This window comes from Microcaecilia unicolor, chromosome 1 (genome assembly GCF_901765095.1).
Source record: "Microcaecilia unicolor chromosome 1, aMicUni1.1, whole genome shotgun sequence".
Taxonomy (NCBI): domain Eukaryota; kingdom Metazoa; phylum Chordata; class Amphibia; order Gymnophiona; family Siphonopidae; genus Microcaecilia; species Microcaecilia unicolor.
Genome location: NC_044031.1, coordinates 43,920,301 through 43,940,239, shown reverse-complemented (window position 1 = coordinate 43,940,239; position 19,939 = coordinate 43,920,301). Strand labels below are relative to the sequence as shown.

At 47.2% G+C, this 19,939-nt stretch overlaps 1 protein-coding gene and 1 long non-coding RNA gene across 2 annotated transcripts in view; one reads left to right on the top strand and one right to left on the bottom strand.

Annotated features, from left to right (window-relative positions):
- The window catches only part of SMARCC1 (SWI/SNF related, matrix associated, actin dependent regulator of chromatin subfamily c member 1), a 542,893-nt gene that overhangs the window by 355,700 nt on the left and 167,254 nt on the right, over positions 1-19,939 (bottom strand). The window contains 1 exon segment of the mRNA XM_030196622.1: positions 11,176-11,300. Within this exon segment, the coding sequence (XP_030052482.1) occupies positions 11,176-11,300 (125 nt within the window).
- Positions 252-19,281, top strand: LOC115465849. The gene is made up of 3 exons (XR_003941468.1): positions 252-357; positions 10,122-10,124; positions 19,237-19,281. It is a non-coding gene; the product is annotated as an uncharacterized LOC115465849 (long non-coding RNA).

Here is a 19,939-nt window from a genome sequence, read left to right as displayed (position 1 = left end):
GCGTCTCCGGAAGATAGGCTCTTACATTCTGAGTGTCAAGCAGGGCTGCTATGAACTCCAATTGATGAACAGGAAGGAGATGGGAGTTTATTATGAACCCCAGTAGCTCCAGCACCTAAATAGTCTTCCACTTGGACTCTTGAGTACCTTCCTCCGAGATGCTCTTCACCAGCCAATCGTTGAGATAAGGGAAGACATGCACTCCCAGTCGGCGTAGCAACACTGCAATTACCACTAGACATTTGGTAAACACCCTGGGAGCTGACACGAGGCCAAAAGGCAACACGCGGAACTGAAAGCGATGTGTTCCCAGACAAAATCTAAGATAATTCCTGTGAGCTGGAAGTATTGGCATGTGTGTATATGCATCCTTTCAGTCTAGAGAGCATAGGCTCTCTTCTGAATCATGGGAAGAAGGGTGCCTAGGGAAACCATCCAAAACTTTTCTAGGACTAGAAATGTGTTCAGGGCCCTTAGGTCTGGGATGGGACGCATCCTCCTTGTCTTTTTCTGCACAAGGAAGTACCTGGAATAAAATCCCTGCCCTTCTTCCCCTGGTGGAATGGGTTCGACCACATAGGCCTTTAGAAGGGTGGAGTGTTTCTCTGCAAGTACCTGCTTGTGTTGAAAGCTGAATGAGCTTCTCAGTGGGCAATTTGGAGGTTTGGATATCAAATTCAGGATAGTCTAACTGGACTATTTGAAGAACCCACTGGTCGGCGGTTAAGATTTTAACCTCTCCCCCACCAACACACACACACTTTTACTGTGGCTATACTACTACTACTATTAAGCATTTCTATAGCGCTACAAGGCATACGCAGCGCAGGAGCCAGTCAAAGGCCTGTCCCTTGCTTTTGCTGGGGAGCAGCAGGGGCCTTGGGCACACAATGTTGATGAGAACGAGCATGCTGGGGTTGAGCCTGAGCAGGCTGTCGAGCTGCAGGACCCACCAAAATACCTCCTAGATGGTGGTTGCAGAAAACACCCAGCGGGAGAGAGAAGACATAGCATCGGTGTGCTTCTTGATCTGCAGATACTTGAGGGTTCACTAAGTTTTTTGTACATGGGGCAATAGATGGTTTAGTGACTTGCCCAAGGTCACAAGGAGCTGCAGTGGGAATTGAACCCAGGTTGCCAGGATCAAAGCCCGCTGCACTATTAATTTACTCCTCTACTCCACACTTATCCCATTTCCCATTTGTAAGCACCAGATCCAGCATTGCTCCTTCCCTCATGGGTTTCGTCACCATTTGTCCGAGCAGAGCACTTTGAAAGGCAGCCATGATCTCTCTATTTCTTTACGATTCCACAGATGGAATTTTCCAATCCACAACCAGGAGGTTGAAATCTACCAGCAACAGAACCTCCCCTTTCTTTCCCAACTTTTGGATATCTTTAACCAGATCTTTATTTAGTTGCTCTGATTGTGTCGGAGGTCTGTAGACAAATGTTCCATCTTCCCTTTCCAAGGCAATCCATATCGCTTCTTCCTTTCCCCAGACCCCTGCATTTCAGTCGCTTTGATAACATTTATCACATACAGAGCTACTTCCTCCACCTTTTTGACCATCTCTACCCTTTTTAAATAGATTATACACCGGTATGTTTGTGTCCCTTTCATGGAAATCACTGAACCATGTCTCTGTGATAGCAACAATTCCTAAGTCTCTCTCTACCATTAAAGCTTGCAGATCATGAACTTTATTGCTTAGACTGTGAGATCGTTTGTGGTCATTACTTTCCAACTACATTTCAATGACAGTCATGTTCTTTTTCTTTGTCTCACTTCCTGCTGTGTTAGTAAGAAGCGATTTGCTAACATTGTTTACATTGTTTTCTTTACTACTGTCACATTGTGTCTTTAGCTGGTGTAGTGGAAGTGAATTTTAAAGATTGTTTTTCAACTCTGCCTTGACTGACCAGTGCACTCGGGGTCTGTATTTGTGATTAGAAGTAATTCTGTTTAAAAATGATTGTTTAACTTTGATCGTGTGAAAATATATTGGAATGTAGAACATAAGACACAACTCTAATTAATTTGTTATGTGAAGGGAAAGATGGGGCCTGTTTTCGAGTTCAGACTGGCCACCTGGACTAGGAAACATGTGACCACATTCCCACAGTATGGCTTGTTTAGCATCCTGTAATTTTCCTTAGCTCTGAACATGAGTTCTAAGCCTAATAAAAAGGGGAGTTTCTTTCAGTGAAATTGGGAGCTCATCTGTAATGTATAAACTGCACAGAGAACCACGTTTCCTGGTCAAAGAAACTCCTGGCTTTCGCTGTGAACAGGGCCCCCCCCCCCCCCCTTCCACAAGCTGATAACAGCCTGGATGATGTAAGGACCAGTGATGATGTTTTATTGCTTCTTTACCTGGTCTAGGGACTCTTAGCATTGCTTAGATGTAGAGACCAGTGATGTAATAATTGTTTACAGATAGGTATTGTTTCTTTTCAGTTTTATAGCTAACCATTGTGTGTACATAGCTAATCATTGTATATGTCTTAATCACTGTAGATTTTAGAACCTCTAATAGGGGTCTCATTTACCTAACACGAATCCAAAAGAATCCACAGTAATTATTGAGTAGTCTGTGTCAGTGAAGCAAGCTGTTAATCCATAGCAGTAGAGCTGGGTGTGACTACTGGAAGTGACCTGCATCTATATGCCACCACTGCCTTCTAGTTTAAACACCTAGAAACATATTCTCTGAATTTTTCACCAAGGATTCTTTTTCCTGCCACAGTGTGATGCAGCCCATTGTTACAATATAGATACACAATACAAATCATGCATTCAATGTAAATTGTTTAAAATGTGTTCATATATTCAGGGAGGCAACCACAGATCAAGACCTCCTGCATCAATTGTAATCACCGCACACACTCTGTCTCAATCTTCAAACTTGGATAAACTCTTGTGTTTTTAAGTACTTAGTGTTATTGGAATCACTAACACTATTCAAATTGCAATAAAGGCATGTCATTATAATCAACAAAAAATATTTTAAAGTTATCTTTTCTTGGGTCCCGACATGGACCATACTTAGCAAGATGCTGCCTCAGGAAACCCAAAGTCATGTATATTTCAAATAATTTTGTGAAAATATTTCCACTGTGCTAGTCCCTAAAAGAAGGTAAAATTATGTATAATCATACCTGATAATTTTCTTTCCATTAATCATAGCTGATCAATCCATAGACTGGTGGGTTGTGTCCATCTACCAGCAGGTGGAGATAGAGAGCAAACTTTTGCCTCCCTATATGTGGTCATGTGCTGCCGGAAACTCCTCAGTATGTCGATATCAAAGCTCCATCCGCAGGACTCAGCACTTAGAGAATTACACCCACGAAGGGACACTCTGCCCAGCTCACCACTGCCGAAACGGGGGAGGGGAATTAACCCAGCTCATCCCCACACAAGTGGGGGAGGGGAATCCGTCCAGCTCATCCCCGCGGAGCGGGGGAGGGACACCACACCCGCCGATGCGGGGGGATCTGGCTTATCCTGCAACCGCAACCGCGGGAGGAGCTGACTGACCCTAACACCGCCGAAGCGGGAGGGGTACAAAGCTGCCCTACAGCCGCACGAAGCGGGAGGGAGTGCCGGCAGAATTTTAAGTCTCAATCCAGCCCCGTAAAACGGAGGGGAGAGGAATGCAGCAGCTCACTGTAACACAAACTCGTCTTAACTCTTGAAGAATCCAAGTGAAAAAACTTGAACACGAAGTCTTTCTGAAGTAACTGAAGACTAAACTTGAACCTGAAATGCAACCAGAATAAAAACAGTACAGATATCTGGGAGGGGCTATGGATTGATCAGCTATGATTAATGGAAAGAAAATTATCAGGTATGATTATACATAATTTTACCTTCCATATCATCAAGCTGATCAATCCATAGACTGGTGGGATGTACCGAAGCAGTACTCACCCAGGGCGGGACATTGAAATCCCTGACCTCAACACTGAAGCTCCAAACCGGGCCTCTGCCCGTGCAGCCACAGTCAAACGGTAATGCTTGGAGAATGTATGAGCCGAAGCCCAAGTTGCCGCCTTGCATATCTCTTCCAAGGAGACGGATCCGGCCTCTGCCATCGAGGCCGCCTGAGCTCTCGTGGAGTGAGCCTTCAGCTGGATAGGCGGCACCTTCCCCGCGGCCACATAAGCCGCTGCAATGGCTTCCTTGACCCATCTTGCCACTGTAGGCTTAGCAGCCTGCAGACCCTTACGAGGACCTGCAAACAGGACAAACAGATGATCCGATTTCCGGAAATCATTGGTCACTTCCAAGTATCTGATGATGACTTGTCTCACATCCAGATATTTAAGAGCAGAGTACTCCTCTGGGTAGTCCTCCCTACGAAAGGAAGGGAGACAGAGCTGCTGATTCACATGGAAGCGAGAAACAATCTTGGGCAGGAAGGAAGGCACTGTGCGAATAGTCACTCCTGCCTCAGTGAACTGCAGAAAAGGCTCTCGACATGAGAGCGCCTGGAGCTCAGAAACTCTTCTGGCTGAAGTGATAGCCACCAAAAAGACTGCTTTCAACGTCAGGTCTTTCAGAGATGCCCTCGACAAGGGTTCAAAAGGCGGCTTCTGCAATGCTCTTAGTACCAGGTTGAGATTCCACGCAGGCACCACTGAGTGCAGAGGAGGGCGCAGGTGATTAACTCCCTTGAGAAAGCGCACCACATCTGGCTGTGAAGCCAGGGAAGCACCCTTCAGGCGGCCCCTGAAGCAAGCCAGAGCCGCTACCTGGACTTTAAGGGAACTGAGCGACAGGCCTTTCTCCAGACCTTCTTGCAGGAACGCCAACACTGAAGAAATTGGAGCAGTGAAGGGAGAAAGTGAGCCTGCTTCACACCACGCTGCAAAGATACGCCAAACCCTGGCGTAAGCAGTAGAAGTAGAGCGCTTCCTCGCTCTCAGCATAGTGGCGATGACCTTGTCTGAGAAGCCCTTCTTCCTCAGACGCTGCCGCTCAATAGCCAGGCCGTAAGACCAAAGGGGGAGGGATCCTCCTCACCACGGGACCCTGATGTAACAGGCCCTGCTCCACTGGCAGCCGCAGAGGATCGTCGACTGAGAGCCTGATCAAGTCCGCATACCAGGGACGCCTGGGCCAATCCGGACTCACCAGGATTACCCTGCCGGGATGCTTTGCCACCCGGTCTAGCACCCTGCCCAACATGGGCCAGGGCGGGAACACATAGAGAAGCTCTTGTGTCGGCCACTGTTGGAGAAGAGCATCTACTCCCAGGGATCGAGGGTCCCGTCCTCTGCTGAAAAAGCGCGGCACTTGGCAATTGGCCGATGACACCATCAGATCTAGGCTCGGCTGGCCCCAGCGCTTCGTGATGTCCAAGAAAGCCTGAGCAGATAGCTGCCACTCTCCGGGCTCCAAGGTATGGCGACTGAGAAAGTCCGCCTTGACATTCATGACTCCAGCAATGTGGGCCGCTGAAAGCTGCTCCAGGTTCGCTTCCGCCCACTGGCAAAGATTCATAGCCTCCTTGGCTAGAGGGGCGCTCTTGGTACCTCCCTGGCGGTTGACATAGGCCACAGCCGTGGCATTGTCCGACAGGACCCGTACAGGCTTCAACACCAGTACCGGGATGAACTCCAAAAGCGCCAACCGAATGGCTCTGAGTTCCAGGAGGTTGATAGACCACTTTGCCTCTGCAGGAGACCAGAGCCCCTGCGCTGTCCTTCCCAAGCAGTGGGCTCCCCAGCCCGACAACGAGGCGTCCGTCGTGACGACAATCCACTCTGGGGTCACCAGAGGCATTCCCGCAGACAACTTGTCTGTCTGCATCCACCAGCTCAGCGCCTTGCGCACTGCTGGGTCCAAGGGAAGGCGCACAGCATAATCCTCCGACATCGGAGTCCAGCGCTGCAGCAAAGAGTGTTGAAGTGGTCTCATATGAGCCCTGGCCCAGGGCACAACTTCCATCGTGGCCGTCATAGAGCCCAACAGCTGCACATAGTCCCAAGCCCGAAGGGGAGAGGCTACTAGGAACTGGTCCACCTGAGCCTGAAGTTTGACAATCCGATTGTCTGGCAGGAACACTCTGCCCACTTGGGTGTCGAATCGAACTCCCAGGTACTCCAGGGACTGAGTCGGGCGCAGCTGGCTCTTCTCCCAGTTGATGATCCATCCCAGGGAGCTCAAAAGAGCAACTACCCGGTCCACAGCTTTGCCGCACTCTGCATAAGAGGGGGCTCGGATCAACCAGTCGTCCAGATAAGGATGGACTTGTACCCCTTCCTTTCGCAGGAAGGCCGCGATGACCACCATTACTTTGGAAAAGGTCCGCGGAGCAGTAGCCAACCCGAAAGGGAGGGCTCTGAACTGGAAGTGTCGTCCCAGGACTGCAAAAAACGCAGAAAGCGTTGATGAGGAGGCCAGATGGGAATATGCAGGTACGCTTCCTTGATGTCCAAGGATGCCAGGAACTCTCCTGCCTTCACTGCCGCTATAACAGAGCGGAGAGTCTCCATGCGAAAGTGCCGCACTTTCAAGGCCCGATTGACCCCTTTGAGGTCGAGGATAGGCCGGACAGAACCTCCTTTCTTTGGTACCACAAAGTAAATGGAGTAACGTCCCTTGCCAAGCTGACTTTCTGGCACCGGAACGACCGCGCCCAGGCGGATCAGATTGTCCAAGGTCTGCTGCACTGCCACAGCTTTGACCGGAGACTTGCAGGGAGAGAGTACAAACCCGTCTTTTAAGGGTCGGCAGAACTCTAGTTTGTAGCCGTCTCTGATGACTTCCAGCACCCACGCGTCTGAAGTTATTGTGGTCCACTCGCCCAGAAACGAGGACAGCCGTCCTCCAATCTGCACTGGGGCGTGGACCAAGACCCCGTCATTGGGTACGAGACCCTGGGGGAGGACCGGAGGGAGCACCTCCGGGACGGCGGTCTCTGCGAAAGGAATGCTGCTTGGGGGAGAAATTCCTCTTGAAGGAAGAGGGGGCAGAGGAACCCGACTTGCCCGGGCGGTACCGACGGGCTTCCTGCAACCGTCCTCTGGAGGTACCGGGACGAGTACTAGCCCGAGCCCTGACCTCTGGTAATTTCTTGCCCTTAGACGTGCCGAGATCGGTCACGATTTTGTCCAGCTCGACCCCAAAGAGCAGCTTGCCTTTAAAAGGCAACCTAGCCAGGCGGGATTTAGAGGCGTGGTCAGCAGACCAATGTTTCAGCCAAAGCCACCGCCGCGCAGAGATTGTCTGAGCCATGCCTTTCGCTGAGGCCCTCAAGACATCATACAGCAAGTCTGCCAAATAGGCTAAGCCCGTTCCAGGGCCGGCCAATCAGCCCTCAAGGAATGATCCGAGGGGGAAGCCCGCTGCACCATAGTCAGGCACGCCCTGGCCACATAGGAGCCGCAAACTGAGGCCTGCAAACTTAAAGCAGCCGCCTCAATGAACGACCTTAAGGCCGCCTCCAATCTTCTGTCTTGGGCGTCCTTTAGGGCCGTGCCACCTTCCACCGGCAACGCCGTTTTCTTAGTCACCGCAGTGATTAAAGAATCCACGGTAGGCCACAGATAGGCCTCACGTTCACTCACAGCCAAAGGATAGAGGCGGGACATAGCCCTAGCCACTTTAAGGCTCGCTTCTGGGACATCCCATTGAGCCAAAATTAGGGTGTGCATGGCATCATGCACGTGGAAGGTTCTAGGCGGGCGCTTCGTCCCCAGCATAATGGCAGAGCCAACAGGGGCTGAGGGAGAGACGTCCTCCGGAGAGGAAATCTTCAAAGTGTCCATGGCCTGTAACAACAGGTTGGGCAAATCCTCTGGGGCTAAAAAGCCGTGCTGCAGAGGGGTCATCCGCTCCATCCGAGCGGGGATCCGTCTCCTCCAAGGAATCCGCAAAGGACCGTTGGGAGATCTCAGACACGCTGCCCTCATCTACATCGGAGGAGACAAATTCCTCCAAGGCCTGGGAATCAACCCGAGGGCGTTTACCTCTGGGAACCTCAACCTCTTTACCAGACGAGGGAGCAGGGGCAGCGTTTTGCATGAGGAAAGCCTGATGCAGCAGCAAAACAAACTCGGGGGAGAAACCCCCCAGACTGTGCACTTCCGCAGCCTGGGCAACAGCCCTAGACGCACCCTCAACCGGCGCTCGCAAGAGCGGGGGAGAGACATGCTGCGCATCCAAAATGGCATCCGGCGCGACACTCCGCGAAGGAGCCGCGCGGGAAGAACGGCGCTTAACTTTAGCCGCTTTTGTGCCGTCGCCCAAATTAAGGGCGTTCATGGCATTAATGTCTCCAACCTCAAGGGCGGCCCACGAAGAAGCCGTCCGAGCCGCGTGGCCGGCCAAGATGGCGGAGGCGAGGAGCGGGGGATGGCCGTTTATGGCGGGAAAAACCGCCACGCCGGAGGAAGGACCGGGACATTCATCGGTCACGAAACTGTCACCCAACAAGGGCGAATCAGGCTGTAAGACCCCCGCATCCCCTCTAGAAGCGCTCAAGCGATCCGGGGAGCGACCCTTTGCGCCCTCGCCCTCCGACGCCATATGCCACGAGGAGAAGAATCGGGGAACCCCCTGCCCGCTATAAAAAGGTAAAAATTACCTGCTGTCCGCTCCGAGCTGTAACGAACTGGTGTCCCAGTGAGTAGCTGCAATGAACGTTTAAATAAACGTTGAAATAAACGCCTTTAAGGACGTTTAAAATTTTTTTTTTTTTTTTAACGGAGCCAGCGGGAGGGGGGAGAAAAGGAGGGACCTGGCACCACCAGGTTTGCACTTGCTCAAAAGAGCCCTCAACCCCAGGCACTCAACAAAACCTAAAAATTAGGCTTGGAGGCCTAGCCAGAGCTGCTGCTGTGTGTGACCACCACCTGCTGAGATAGAGAACATACTGGGGTGTTTCCGGCAGCACATGACCACATATAGGGAGGCAAAAGTTTGCTCTCTATCTCCACCTGCTGGTAGATGGACACAACCCACCAGTCTATGGATTGATCAGCTTGATGATATGGAAGTGTCAGTGTTATCAGTGTTAAAAGAAAAGTCCATAAGCCATTAATTAAGAGGGACTTGGGAAAATCTGCTGCTTATTTCTATCATAAGCAGCATAAAATCCGTTTTACTGTTCTGGGATCCTGCTAGGTACGTGTGACCTGGATTGGCCACTGTTGGTAGCAGGATACTAGGTTTGATGGGACCACTGGTCTGACCTAGTATGACTTAATCCATGCTAGATTATTGATCTTGGTTGCAGGACCTGGTGAGTTAAATGAATGAAAGGGAATATCCATTAAGCAGAGAAAGAACACAGAAGAGAGCTGGTGGATCCATCTGCCTGGCAGGGCAGATAGAACAGACTGAGAAATAAGTGGGGTCTGTGGTGGTGGGAGCAGTTAGCACATACTTGGAGACCTATCTAGCCTTTTTTGCACACTAGGGGCCAGATGCACTAAACTTAACGAGGCATTAACGAGCAAGTAGTAAACCGCGGCATGCACTAAATGCTTCTCCGAGCCATTTTCCGATCGCGGTAGCAACTAACGAAAACGGAATGCAAATGATCCAAAGGGTATTATAATGAGCTGCACTACCTTTGCAGGCTATTATAATGAGATGCACCAAGGTATTATGATCCCCTCACCGTGGAAAACCTAACGGGAGGTCTGCACCTCTCGTTAGGCTAGGGCTGCTGTGAACGGGACCCATGGAGACCAGTGGGGGGAAAGCGCCTAACACCCATCTAAAAAAAATAAATAAATAAAAAACAAGCTGCATGTCCCAAGTGCTCGTGAGGGACTTTTAAATTTTTTATTTTAAAGTTATGGCACCTTCGCTATGCCTTTGGCCGTCCCTGCACCTCCCGGGAAAAGGAAGACGCCGCGCCGCTCACCCCCTTCATGGCCTGCTGCAGGAAGGCTCCGGGGGTTCCTCCCTTCCGTGATCCCGGCTCAGCTGCCACCTGAGAGCCCACCTCAGACAAGAAAAATGCAGGAGACCGCAGTTGAGGATGTCCATCGTCCACATCTTCAACTCCCGTCCATCTTCCACCCCTAGGTCTCTCTCAGCCAATCACAGCACGTTTGATTGGCTGAGAGAGACCTAGGGGCGGAAGATGGCCGTGGAGGGGGTGAGCGGCGTGGTTTCTTCCTTTTCCCAGGCGGCACAGGGAGGCGCAGGGACGGCCACAGGCATAGCGAAGGTGCCATAACTTTAAAAACAAAAAATTTTAAAAGTCCCTCACGAGTACTTGGGACACACAGCTTGTTCTTTTTTTTTATTTTTTTTTTAGATGGGTGTTAGGCGCTTTTTGGATGTATTGGCATGCGCAGAGCAGCCAGCATAACGCTTGGCTGCTCTGTGCATGCTCGACCGGCCGACTGGTTTCCGAGGGAATAGAGAATGCAAGTGAGCTACAACGAGCAGCTCATTTGTATTCCCTTTCCTTGATGCATTCCCGTTGTTTACCGATTCACTAAGGAATCGGTAAGCAACGGGCATTAACGATTGGTTTAGTGCATCTTCCCCTAGGAGAGCTGAACCATCCATGGCACCATCAGATGACATTACCCAGTGTGTGGCTGACTCATCCTGCTTTTCCATGGAGAATGAGGCTGCTTTTATTGCAGAAACCCCTGCCTGCCAACGAGAGGTGGCTCTCCTTTAGCCCAGCAAGTAATTTCAGATGATCCCAATACATGCTTTGGGAAGAAGTAGGGAGAAAAGAAGGAGGTTAAAGAGGAAGAGATGGTGGGGGGGGGGGGGGGGGAGAACCACATCACTGCATGCAAAAATACTCCTCCCCCCCCCCCCCCAAAAAAAAAAAAAATGCAGTCATAATGCTAGTTCACTGTGCTTTCAGTGAATAACCCAGATAATGAATATGGACAGTGTGTTAAGGGTCAGCTAAAGGAGAAGCTTCTCATGCTCCCAAGTCTGTGACAGAGGTCAAGGAGTTTGAATGTATTTCACATATTTTGCCAGCATTTGTATGGTAAGATTAGGCAAACTAGAAGGTTGGACTCCATTGAACTTTGATCAGTCAGCTTATAATTAACTACATAAAAACTGGAGTAATGTTCAGATTTCCATGAAAGCATATGGCCTGTTCTAATGTTCATTAAATCCAGTGTTAAAGGCTATTAATGTTGAAATTATAAAATTGCTTTTTTAAAACATACCATTTTTGGGAAGCACAACCTCCTCTATGTTGGGAACAGGCGTTGGATCCTCCATGTCTTTTGTAAGGTCTTCCTGTTCGTCGTCATCCTTCTGCCCTTTCTTCTTGCCATGCATAGCAGTCTGACTAGATTGACAGAATGAAAACAAGTTAAAGTATAGCCTTCTAAAAACAACTGCCCGCATTATTGCTTTCTATCAAAGACACTGACATCCAGATCACTTCTAAAGGAGAAAAAAAAGCACAAATACTGTGTGCAGTTTTTTAAACTTTATAAACAGGCATATTACAGCACCATTCTTCATGCCATTTCACTTATGGGACTATAATTAACTGCCATTATTAATGTGGTCAGAAAATAATCTGTCTCAAATATCTAATGTCACAACAAATGTACACTTAATATTTTGGTCCAAAAAGACAGAGAGAGCTGACAATTCAACATGGGGCCAGGCACCTACTACTATCCACACTAGAACACCTGGCCTCGGTAACAAATGCAGAACACAGGATATCCCCTTTTCAAATACAGGATAAGTGAAGAAAGTACTAACATGACAAAAATTAAATTGCAACTCTAAAATGTCAGTCTCCATGCAATGCAACACTACAGAAATAGAAAGGAATACAAAATATCTACGGTGCAAAATGTAAAGATTGCAGATGTAAATTCTCAAAACAGCTACATTTCAAATCAGTAAACTGAAAATAAAATCATTTTTCCTATCCTTGTTGTCTGGTGATTTTATTTTTCTAATCATTTTGTTCCCAGTTTCTGGTTCTGCTTCCCTCTGTCCATGCTCTTAACTCTAGTTTCCAGATCTTCCTGTCCATTTGATATTTCTTTTCTCTCCTTTGCTATTCACTTCTTGCCCTACATCCATCCTTGGAACTGATCTTTCATGTTCACTTTTCTTCCATATTTCTGCCTCCTTCTCAAATCTAGTTTTTCATCTCCTCTCTCTCTCTTCCCATCCATGTGTAGCATTTCCTCCCATCCATCACTTGTTTTCCTATTCACCCCCTTTTCTAGCACTGCTCCTCCATGTCCTCTCTCCCTATGGTCCCTCTTGTCTAGCATGTTTCCTGTGTTTCTGTCCCTCTCTCCCCTTCCTCCCCCGACAGTCCACCTCTTTCACTCTCTGCTTCCCTCCCTCCCACCATGAGTCATACAAACATATTACTACTATTCCTTCCATGCCACCTCCATTGAGGCCGACATTTCTCCTTAATTCCCTTGCTCCCCTACCCCATTACTACTACTACTTATTTCTATAGTGCTACTAGACATATGCAGCGCTGTACACTTGAACATGAAGAGACCCATGGTCCTCCAAACCTGCTGTTGTTTTACCAGCAGTGATTAAAGCAGCAGCCACTGGCTGGCCTGTGAGCATTTCTTCTGCTGTATCCCTCCCATACAGCAACAGGAAGTTGTGACAGAAGGAAGGCCCCAAGGCTGGCTGGTGGCTGCCTGGTTTAATCACTGCCAGCAAAGAGAGCAGGTTTGGACGACTACAGGGAGGGGGGGGGGGGTGGAACATGGGAGGTTGCCTGAAATGCGAGACCCAGGGTAGAGCGCACAAAACTTGCTAACCACCTTACTAGATACATTTGGATGCATCATTTAGCTCAATGTGTACTTCAGTGCAAGGTTCACTGCCTACACCCACTGTTGAAGGAAAAAAAAAATGGAACGAGAGGTACCTGGAAGCCACCAGTGTCCCATTACAGAACACTGACTTGCATAATAAGACTCTCCAGCTAAGACTCTCCTGTTCAAATAAAAAAACAGGAAATCGCAAAAAACTAAGCAGAACTGTTATTTTTTGTGGCATGTAATATTTTTATACTGTAATAGAATCAAACAATAAAAATGAGCTTTGGGAAAGACTACGTTGCGCACTATTACGTCATTATGTACATACTCTTAATAGAGAAGAGCTTAGCAAGAAATAAGGGGAACGAGTTAAGTTCTACGAGGAACTTTCTGAGAATGATCCATCCATTTCCAACCTTCATTTAAAACTGTGGGAATTGGTGCCTGGGAGGGAGCTAGGTCAGCTTCGGCAGAGATGGGAAATAGATACAGGAAGAAGTCTGACAACATGGAATATTTTAACACAAATAAAGGATATCCTCAGGTTAATAGGAGGGGCAGGCCTAAGAGAGCGCGTTTCGCATGCTGCATAGAGCCTATTTCACCCAGGTACAATTGTATAGATCGGAAGGAATTCAGACGGCTATCTGTTTGAAATGCAATGGGACAGATAATACATTATACCATGGACTTTGGGCATGCCCATTAATACAGCGATATTGGAGACAAATTGCTGCATTCCTATCTACTATTGTGAACCGTAGTATTGAAATGAATCCATTGCTGTTAATATTGGATATACAATGTGCATATCCTCTGTTAAAAGCAGATAGCATAATGCTTTGCCGAAAAGTATGCTTGGTGGCTAGAAAATGTATAATGCAACATTGGACTTCAGCATCTCCGCCGACCTTTTGGCACTGGCGCAACCAGATACATCAATTGCTGGCTTGGGAAGCGAGAGAAGCGAAAGGAACACACAAGCAGAAAACACGTTTTCTTAAAATTTGGGGGTGCTATTTGGATGGGATGACTCAGAGAGGGAGAAGTCGAATTCTCAATACTTTGTAATACCTGTTGTACTAATTGTAGTGAATTAACATACATCTAATAGATTCTATAGGAAGGGAGGGAGGGATTTTTGTGTATATTGACTTGCTGAGTATATAGAGCTGATGTAACTATTGGATACTGTAGAGATAAAGAGGATAAGATCAAAGCTAGAATATTTAGAAATAACAGAACAAGGATCAGTAATAGATGATTTTATTCTATTATATAACTCTCCAATTCCTTACTCATAATTTTAACATCAGCAAGTTGGTTTCCAGGAAGGGTGGGGCGGGGAGGGAGGGGGGGGGGGGGAACTATGTTAAATACTGTTGAACAGAGTCAATGTTCTACTTGGTTGATAGAGATGTACTTGTAATATGATTTGTTGTAAAGTATATTGGCATTACAATACTTTAATAAAAATTGTTGAAACATAAAAATGAGCTTTGAGAGTTATATTCGAACTCCAGCATCCCTCCCCCTTCCAAAAAAACCCTGAGAATAAACTACCTAAACATGCTGTCAGACTGGGAGTCTGTATCCAAACCATGAAATATAAATGTGTGAACTCAAGTTCATGCTGCAGCCTGGCATACCTTAACAGAGACTGACCTTAGAAGGGCCACTGACACAACCATAACCCATGATATGCTCAAGGTCAAACCTGCATGGACACAAGTGAAGGACATTAAATCTGCTATCCTCTCGGAAAGTTTTCTTCCCAACACTATCCCAGGTTTGTTGGAATAAAAGTCTTTCTGGATCTTTTAAAGGTCTTGGTGCACTTTGAATAGAAGGTGACAGCTCTTACAATCCAAGGTATGAAGAAGAGTTGATCATCTTTACTGGCAAGAGACATTAGAAAAAAAGGGATCAAACCACAGAAGTGGAAAGCCAACAGTCTTAGGCAGGCAACTAGGATGCATGTATATTAGACTCCTATAAATGAAATTAGTATAAAATATGTCTCTAGGTCTAAATCTGACTCTAGAGGCTAAAGTTCTTATCACCACAAAGGGCTATTTTCCCAGGGATGGAACTCTAAGCTAAACAAGGTCAGAAGCTTTCCTCAGTTGTCTTAACAATATGGAGATCCCATGACAATGCATGAAGACTTGATGAGAGGCTTCAAATAAAGCATACCTTTAATGGAATTCTGTGAGTCCCTGTTATTTAAAAAGATAAGTTTGCTGCCACAAAGCATAGTGCTAGGACTAGGTGGGAGTGGGAAAGACTTGCGACCTATGGAGAGATTATTCCTCTATAAGGCTATTTTGATTGGGAAACAAAGCATATTGCAACATTGGACCCAGGACGTGGGGCCCTCATACTGGCTATGGAGAAATATGTTACATTCACTGGTGACAATGGAGGCACGAAGTGTGCACAATAGTCCAAAAAGTAGACGCCGCTTTTGGGAGGTCTGGGAACAATACGTGCAGGCGCTCTGGGGTAGAGCTCGTAGCTTATTGGTCAACTCACTCACATGATAGGTTAGAGCCGGTTGAGGGGAGGTAAGCGTAACAAAGATATCTGGGTGGGAGGAATGGGGGGGGGGGGAAGGGGGGGGAATAAAGGTTAATATGGTTTGCAAACAATGGTGGTTAGCATTCTGGAATGTTTTTGGAGTATCTGCCATGATAATGTAAATGTGTTATTTAATGTTTTAATGTTTGTATGATCTTTAATAAAAATGATTAAATATAAAGCATACCTTTAAAAAAAAAAAAAAAAAAAAAAACACCTTACATTAATGACTATAGAGAAATTGATCTTTCAGCTATATAGCATGCTATCCAGAAATCACCGAAAGGTGTACCTTAACAAGCTCAGTTTGAATGACATCATCCCATCTGGGCAACTAAAGTGAACTGCTGGTCTTCAGAGAAGAAAAAATATAGTAACATAGTAAATGATGGCAGAAAAAGACCTGCATGGTCCATCCAGTCTGCCCAACAAGATAACTCATGTGTGCTACTTTTTGTGTATACCCTACTTTGATTTGTACCTGTGCTCTTCAGGGCACAGACCATATAAGTCTGCCCAGCACTATCCCCGCCTCCCAACCACCAGCCCCGCCTCCCAACCACTGGCTCTGGCACAGACCGTATAAGTCTGCCCAGCTCTATCCTCGCCTCCCAACCACCAGTCCCGCTTCCCACCACCGGCTCTGGCACAGACCGTATAAGTCTTCCCAGCACTATCCCCGCCTCCCTACCACCAGCCCCGAGTCATCACCAAAGAGCAAGCACCCTGCACTAAAGGGCAACTGACTCATCTTCTTCAAAGTCGCATCTACACCCAGTGGCAAAGCCACAACCAACGGCAACCCCTGACTTCACCACTGAGCAGAAAGCCAGATAGACCAGATCGTAGAGGACATCTGCCCCAAAAGACCATCCTGAACTCCAGGCAAGAAACCTCCAGAGACTCCAGCAACTGTTGGAACCAACACAGCATGGAGCTACATAACCACCACAAATAGCAGCCTGAGAAGTTCTGAGAGAAGAGGACATTTCTCTGGTAAGTGAACGCTACTTTGCTTTGTGCTTTGGGAACTTAAAGATTGGGGTTTAAAGGAGGAACTGTAGGTTAGTGTTAAGCAAAATAAAAATATAAAAAGCAAATTTTAACAACTAATCGCCATAATCTGTTCCACTTAATTTTAAAAGCTTTGTACCACAGCATTAACAGATATAATCTAACAAGCACTGCAGGATCTAGTTTAGTATTACGGGGGAATAAAAAGAGAGAGAGTGAGAGAAAAGCAAGCAACATTAACTAGTTGCCATAGTGTACAAACCCTTTTCCCATAGTTTTAAACTGAAATTTCTCTAGAAATAGGCATTTTCCCCATAGTTTTAAACTGAAACCTTTTCTAGAAGTAGAAACTAAACAGCTAAAAACTCTTGTTCTAAAAGGCAGTTATTTTCTGTTCCTTGGCTGCTGGAGAGGTAGCTCATCCAGCGACCTCAATTAAGTATCAACTGTCAATAGTTCTAAAAAGCAGTTATTTTCTGTTCCTTGAATGCTGGAGAGGTAGCTCATCCAGCGACCTCAATTAAGTGTTAACTAAGGTGTGGGGAAGTAGAATACTTGCATAGGTTGCTGAGTCAGCTTCAAAGAGCCTGTTTAAAAGAGGCCCCTTAGATTCAAAACTACATAAAGAGGAAAGGTCCCACTGAACTTTCTTTCTGAGAAGTTCTGAGAGAAGAGGACATTTCTCTGGTAAGTGAACACTACTTTGCTTTGTGCTTTGGGAACTTAAAGATTGGGGTTTAAAGGAGGAATTGTAGGTTAGTGTTAGGCAAAATAAAAATATAAAAAGCAAATTTTAACAACTAATCACCATAGTCTTTTCCACTTAGTTTTAAAAGCTTTGTACCACAGCATTAACAGATAGAATCTAACAAGCACAGCAGGATCTAGTTTAGTCTTCCCACCCACCCCTAGAACAACTCTTCAATTATAGTCAGTTATTGTAATTAGGGTAACAAGCAAGGAGTGCTCTTACAGAGTTTTAAATACATTTCTTTACCATCTAAGAAGGAAACACTAAATAAATCATACAATATACTATATAAACTAAAAGACACATTTACATTAGGCTAATATCCTTAATACTGTAGCAAGTTTTAAATTATTAAAAAACTCAAAAACACTAAGATGGAGTCAGCAGTCCAGCAGCGAGAGGGGTGCTAGCCAGTCTTTTGCGTTGAGTGTCGCATGTATGATTATCTCCCAGTTGGTGAGATGTCATATGTGTGTGCCCGATGCAAAGAGCTCCTAGCTCTTAGAGAACGTGTCCGTTCCCTTGAGGCTAGAGTAGCAGACTTGGTGGAGCTGAGGGAGACAGAGAGGTACATAAAGGAGACCTACAGGGAGGTTGTAGAGAAGTCCCACCTCCAGTCTGGTAGCCCTTGTGCTACCTTGGAGGAGGGAGGTCTCCTAGAAGGAGATCATCACCCTGAAGTAGGAAGTACTCCTGTAGCCAGGACCTGCCCACCAGGGGATGTACTATCCTCTCGCACTGAGGATATGTCTCCAAGTGCTGCCCGGGAGGGAAAGGTTAGGACAGCCGTTGTAGTTGGTGATTCGATCATTAGGCATATAAATAGCTGGGTGGCTGGTGGATGTGAGGATCGCCTGGTGACTTGCCTGCCTGGTGCGAAGGTGGCGGACCCCACGCGTCACCTAGATTGTATTTTAGATAGTGCTGGGGAGGAGTCGGCTATCTTGGTACATATGGGTACCAATGACGTAGGAAAATGTGAGAGAGAGGTTCTGGAAGCCAAATTTAGGCTCTTAGGTAGAAAGCTCAAATCCAGATCCTCTAGGGTAGCATTTTCTGAAATGCTACCTGTTCCACGCGCAGGGCCAAAGAGACAGGGAGAGCTCCGGAGTCTCAATGCGTGGATGAGACGATGGTGCAGGGAGGAGGGTTTTAGATTTGATAGGAACTGGGCAACATTCTGGGGAAGGGGGAGCCTATTCCGAAAGGATGGGCTCCACCTTAACCAGGGTGGGACCAGGCTGCTGGCGTCGGCATTTAAAAAGGAGATAGAGCAGCTTTTAAACTAGAAAGGGGGGGGGGGGGGGGAGGTCGACAGTCGCTCAAAAGCGCATGGTTTAGGATAAGGTATCTTGCAAGGATACCTCACAAACAGGGAATCAAAAGAAACAAACATTTGGGCGGACTGTCTGAAGGGGCTTGTCCACTCCACATAGAAGGCCAATGCTCTCTTGCAATCCAATGTGTGCAACTGACGTTCAGCAGAGCGGGTATGAGGACTGGGAAAGAATGTTGGCAAGACGATTGACTGGTTCAGATGGAACTCCGACACCACCTTCGGCAGGAACTTAGGGTGCGTACAGAGGACTACTCTGTTATGATTAAATTTAGTATAGGGAGCATGGGCTACTACGGCTTTAAGCTCATTGACTCTATGAGCTGAAGTAATAGCCACCAAGAAAATGACCTTCCAAGTCAAATACTTCAGATGGCAGGAATCCAGTGGCTCAAAAGGCGGTTTCATCAGCTGGGTGAGGACGACGTTGAGATCCCATGACACTGGTGGAGGTCTGACAGGGGGCTTTGACAAAAGCAAACCTCTCATTAAGCGAACAACTAAAGGCTGTCCAGAGATAGGCTTACCTTCTACACGGTAATGAAAAGCACTAATTAAACTAAGATGCCTCTGAGGTGTTCTTCACCAGCCAATCGTCGAGATAAAGGAACACATGTACTCTCAGTCTACGTAGCGACGCTGCAAATACTGCCAGGCATTTTGTAAAAACCCTGTGCACAGAAGCAAGACCAAAGGGTAGCACACAATACTGGAAGTGCTGTGTTCCCAGACGGAAGGAATCGAAGATACTTCCTGTGAGCTGGAAGTATCAGAATGTGAGTGTAAGCATCCTTTAAGTCCAGAGAGCATAGCCAATCGTGTTCCTGAATCACGGGGAGAAGGGTGCCCAGGGAAAGCATCCTGAACTTTTCCTGGACCAGATATTTGTTCAGGGCCCTTAGGTCTAGGATGGGATGCATCCCCCCCTGTTTTCTTTTGTACAAGGAAGTACCTGGAATAGAATCCCAGCCCTTCTTGCCCTGGTGGAATGAGCTCGACCGCACTGGCGCTGAGAAGGGCGGAGAGTTCCTCTGCAAATACCTGCCTGTTCTGGAAGCTGAAGGACTGAGCTCCCGGTGCACAATTTGGAGGTCTGGAGATCAAATTGAGGGAGTACCCTAACCGGACTATTTGAAGAACCCACCGGTCGGAGGTTATGAGAGGCCACCTTTGGAGAAAAAATGTTAACCTCCATCCAACTGGCAGATCGTCCGGCACAAACACTTTTATGGCGGCTATGCTCAGCTGGAGCCAGTCAAAAGCCCGTCCCTTGCTTTTGCTGGGGAGCCACAGGGGCCTGCTTTGGCGTACGCTGTTGAGGTGAACGAGCACGCTGGGGATGAGCCTGAGAAGGCTGTCGAGAAGGAGGATTGTACCTACGCCTATTAGAGGCATAGGGAGCATTCTTCCTTCCTCGGAAAAAAAAGTCTACCAGTTGAGGTAGAAGCAGAAGGCGCCAGGCGAGAGAGATTGTCCATAGCAGT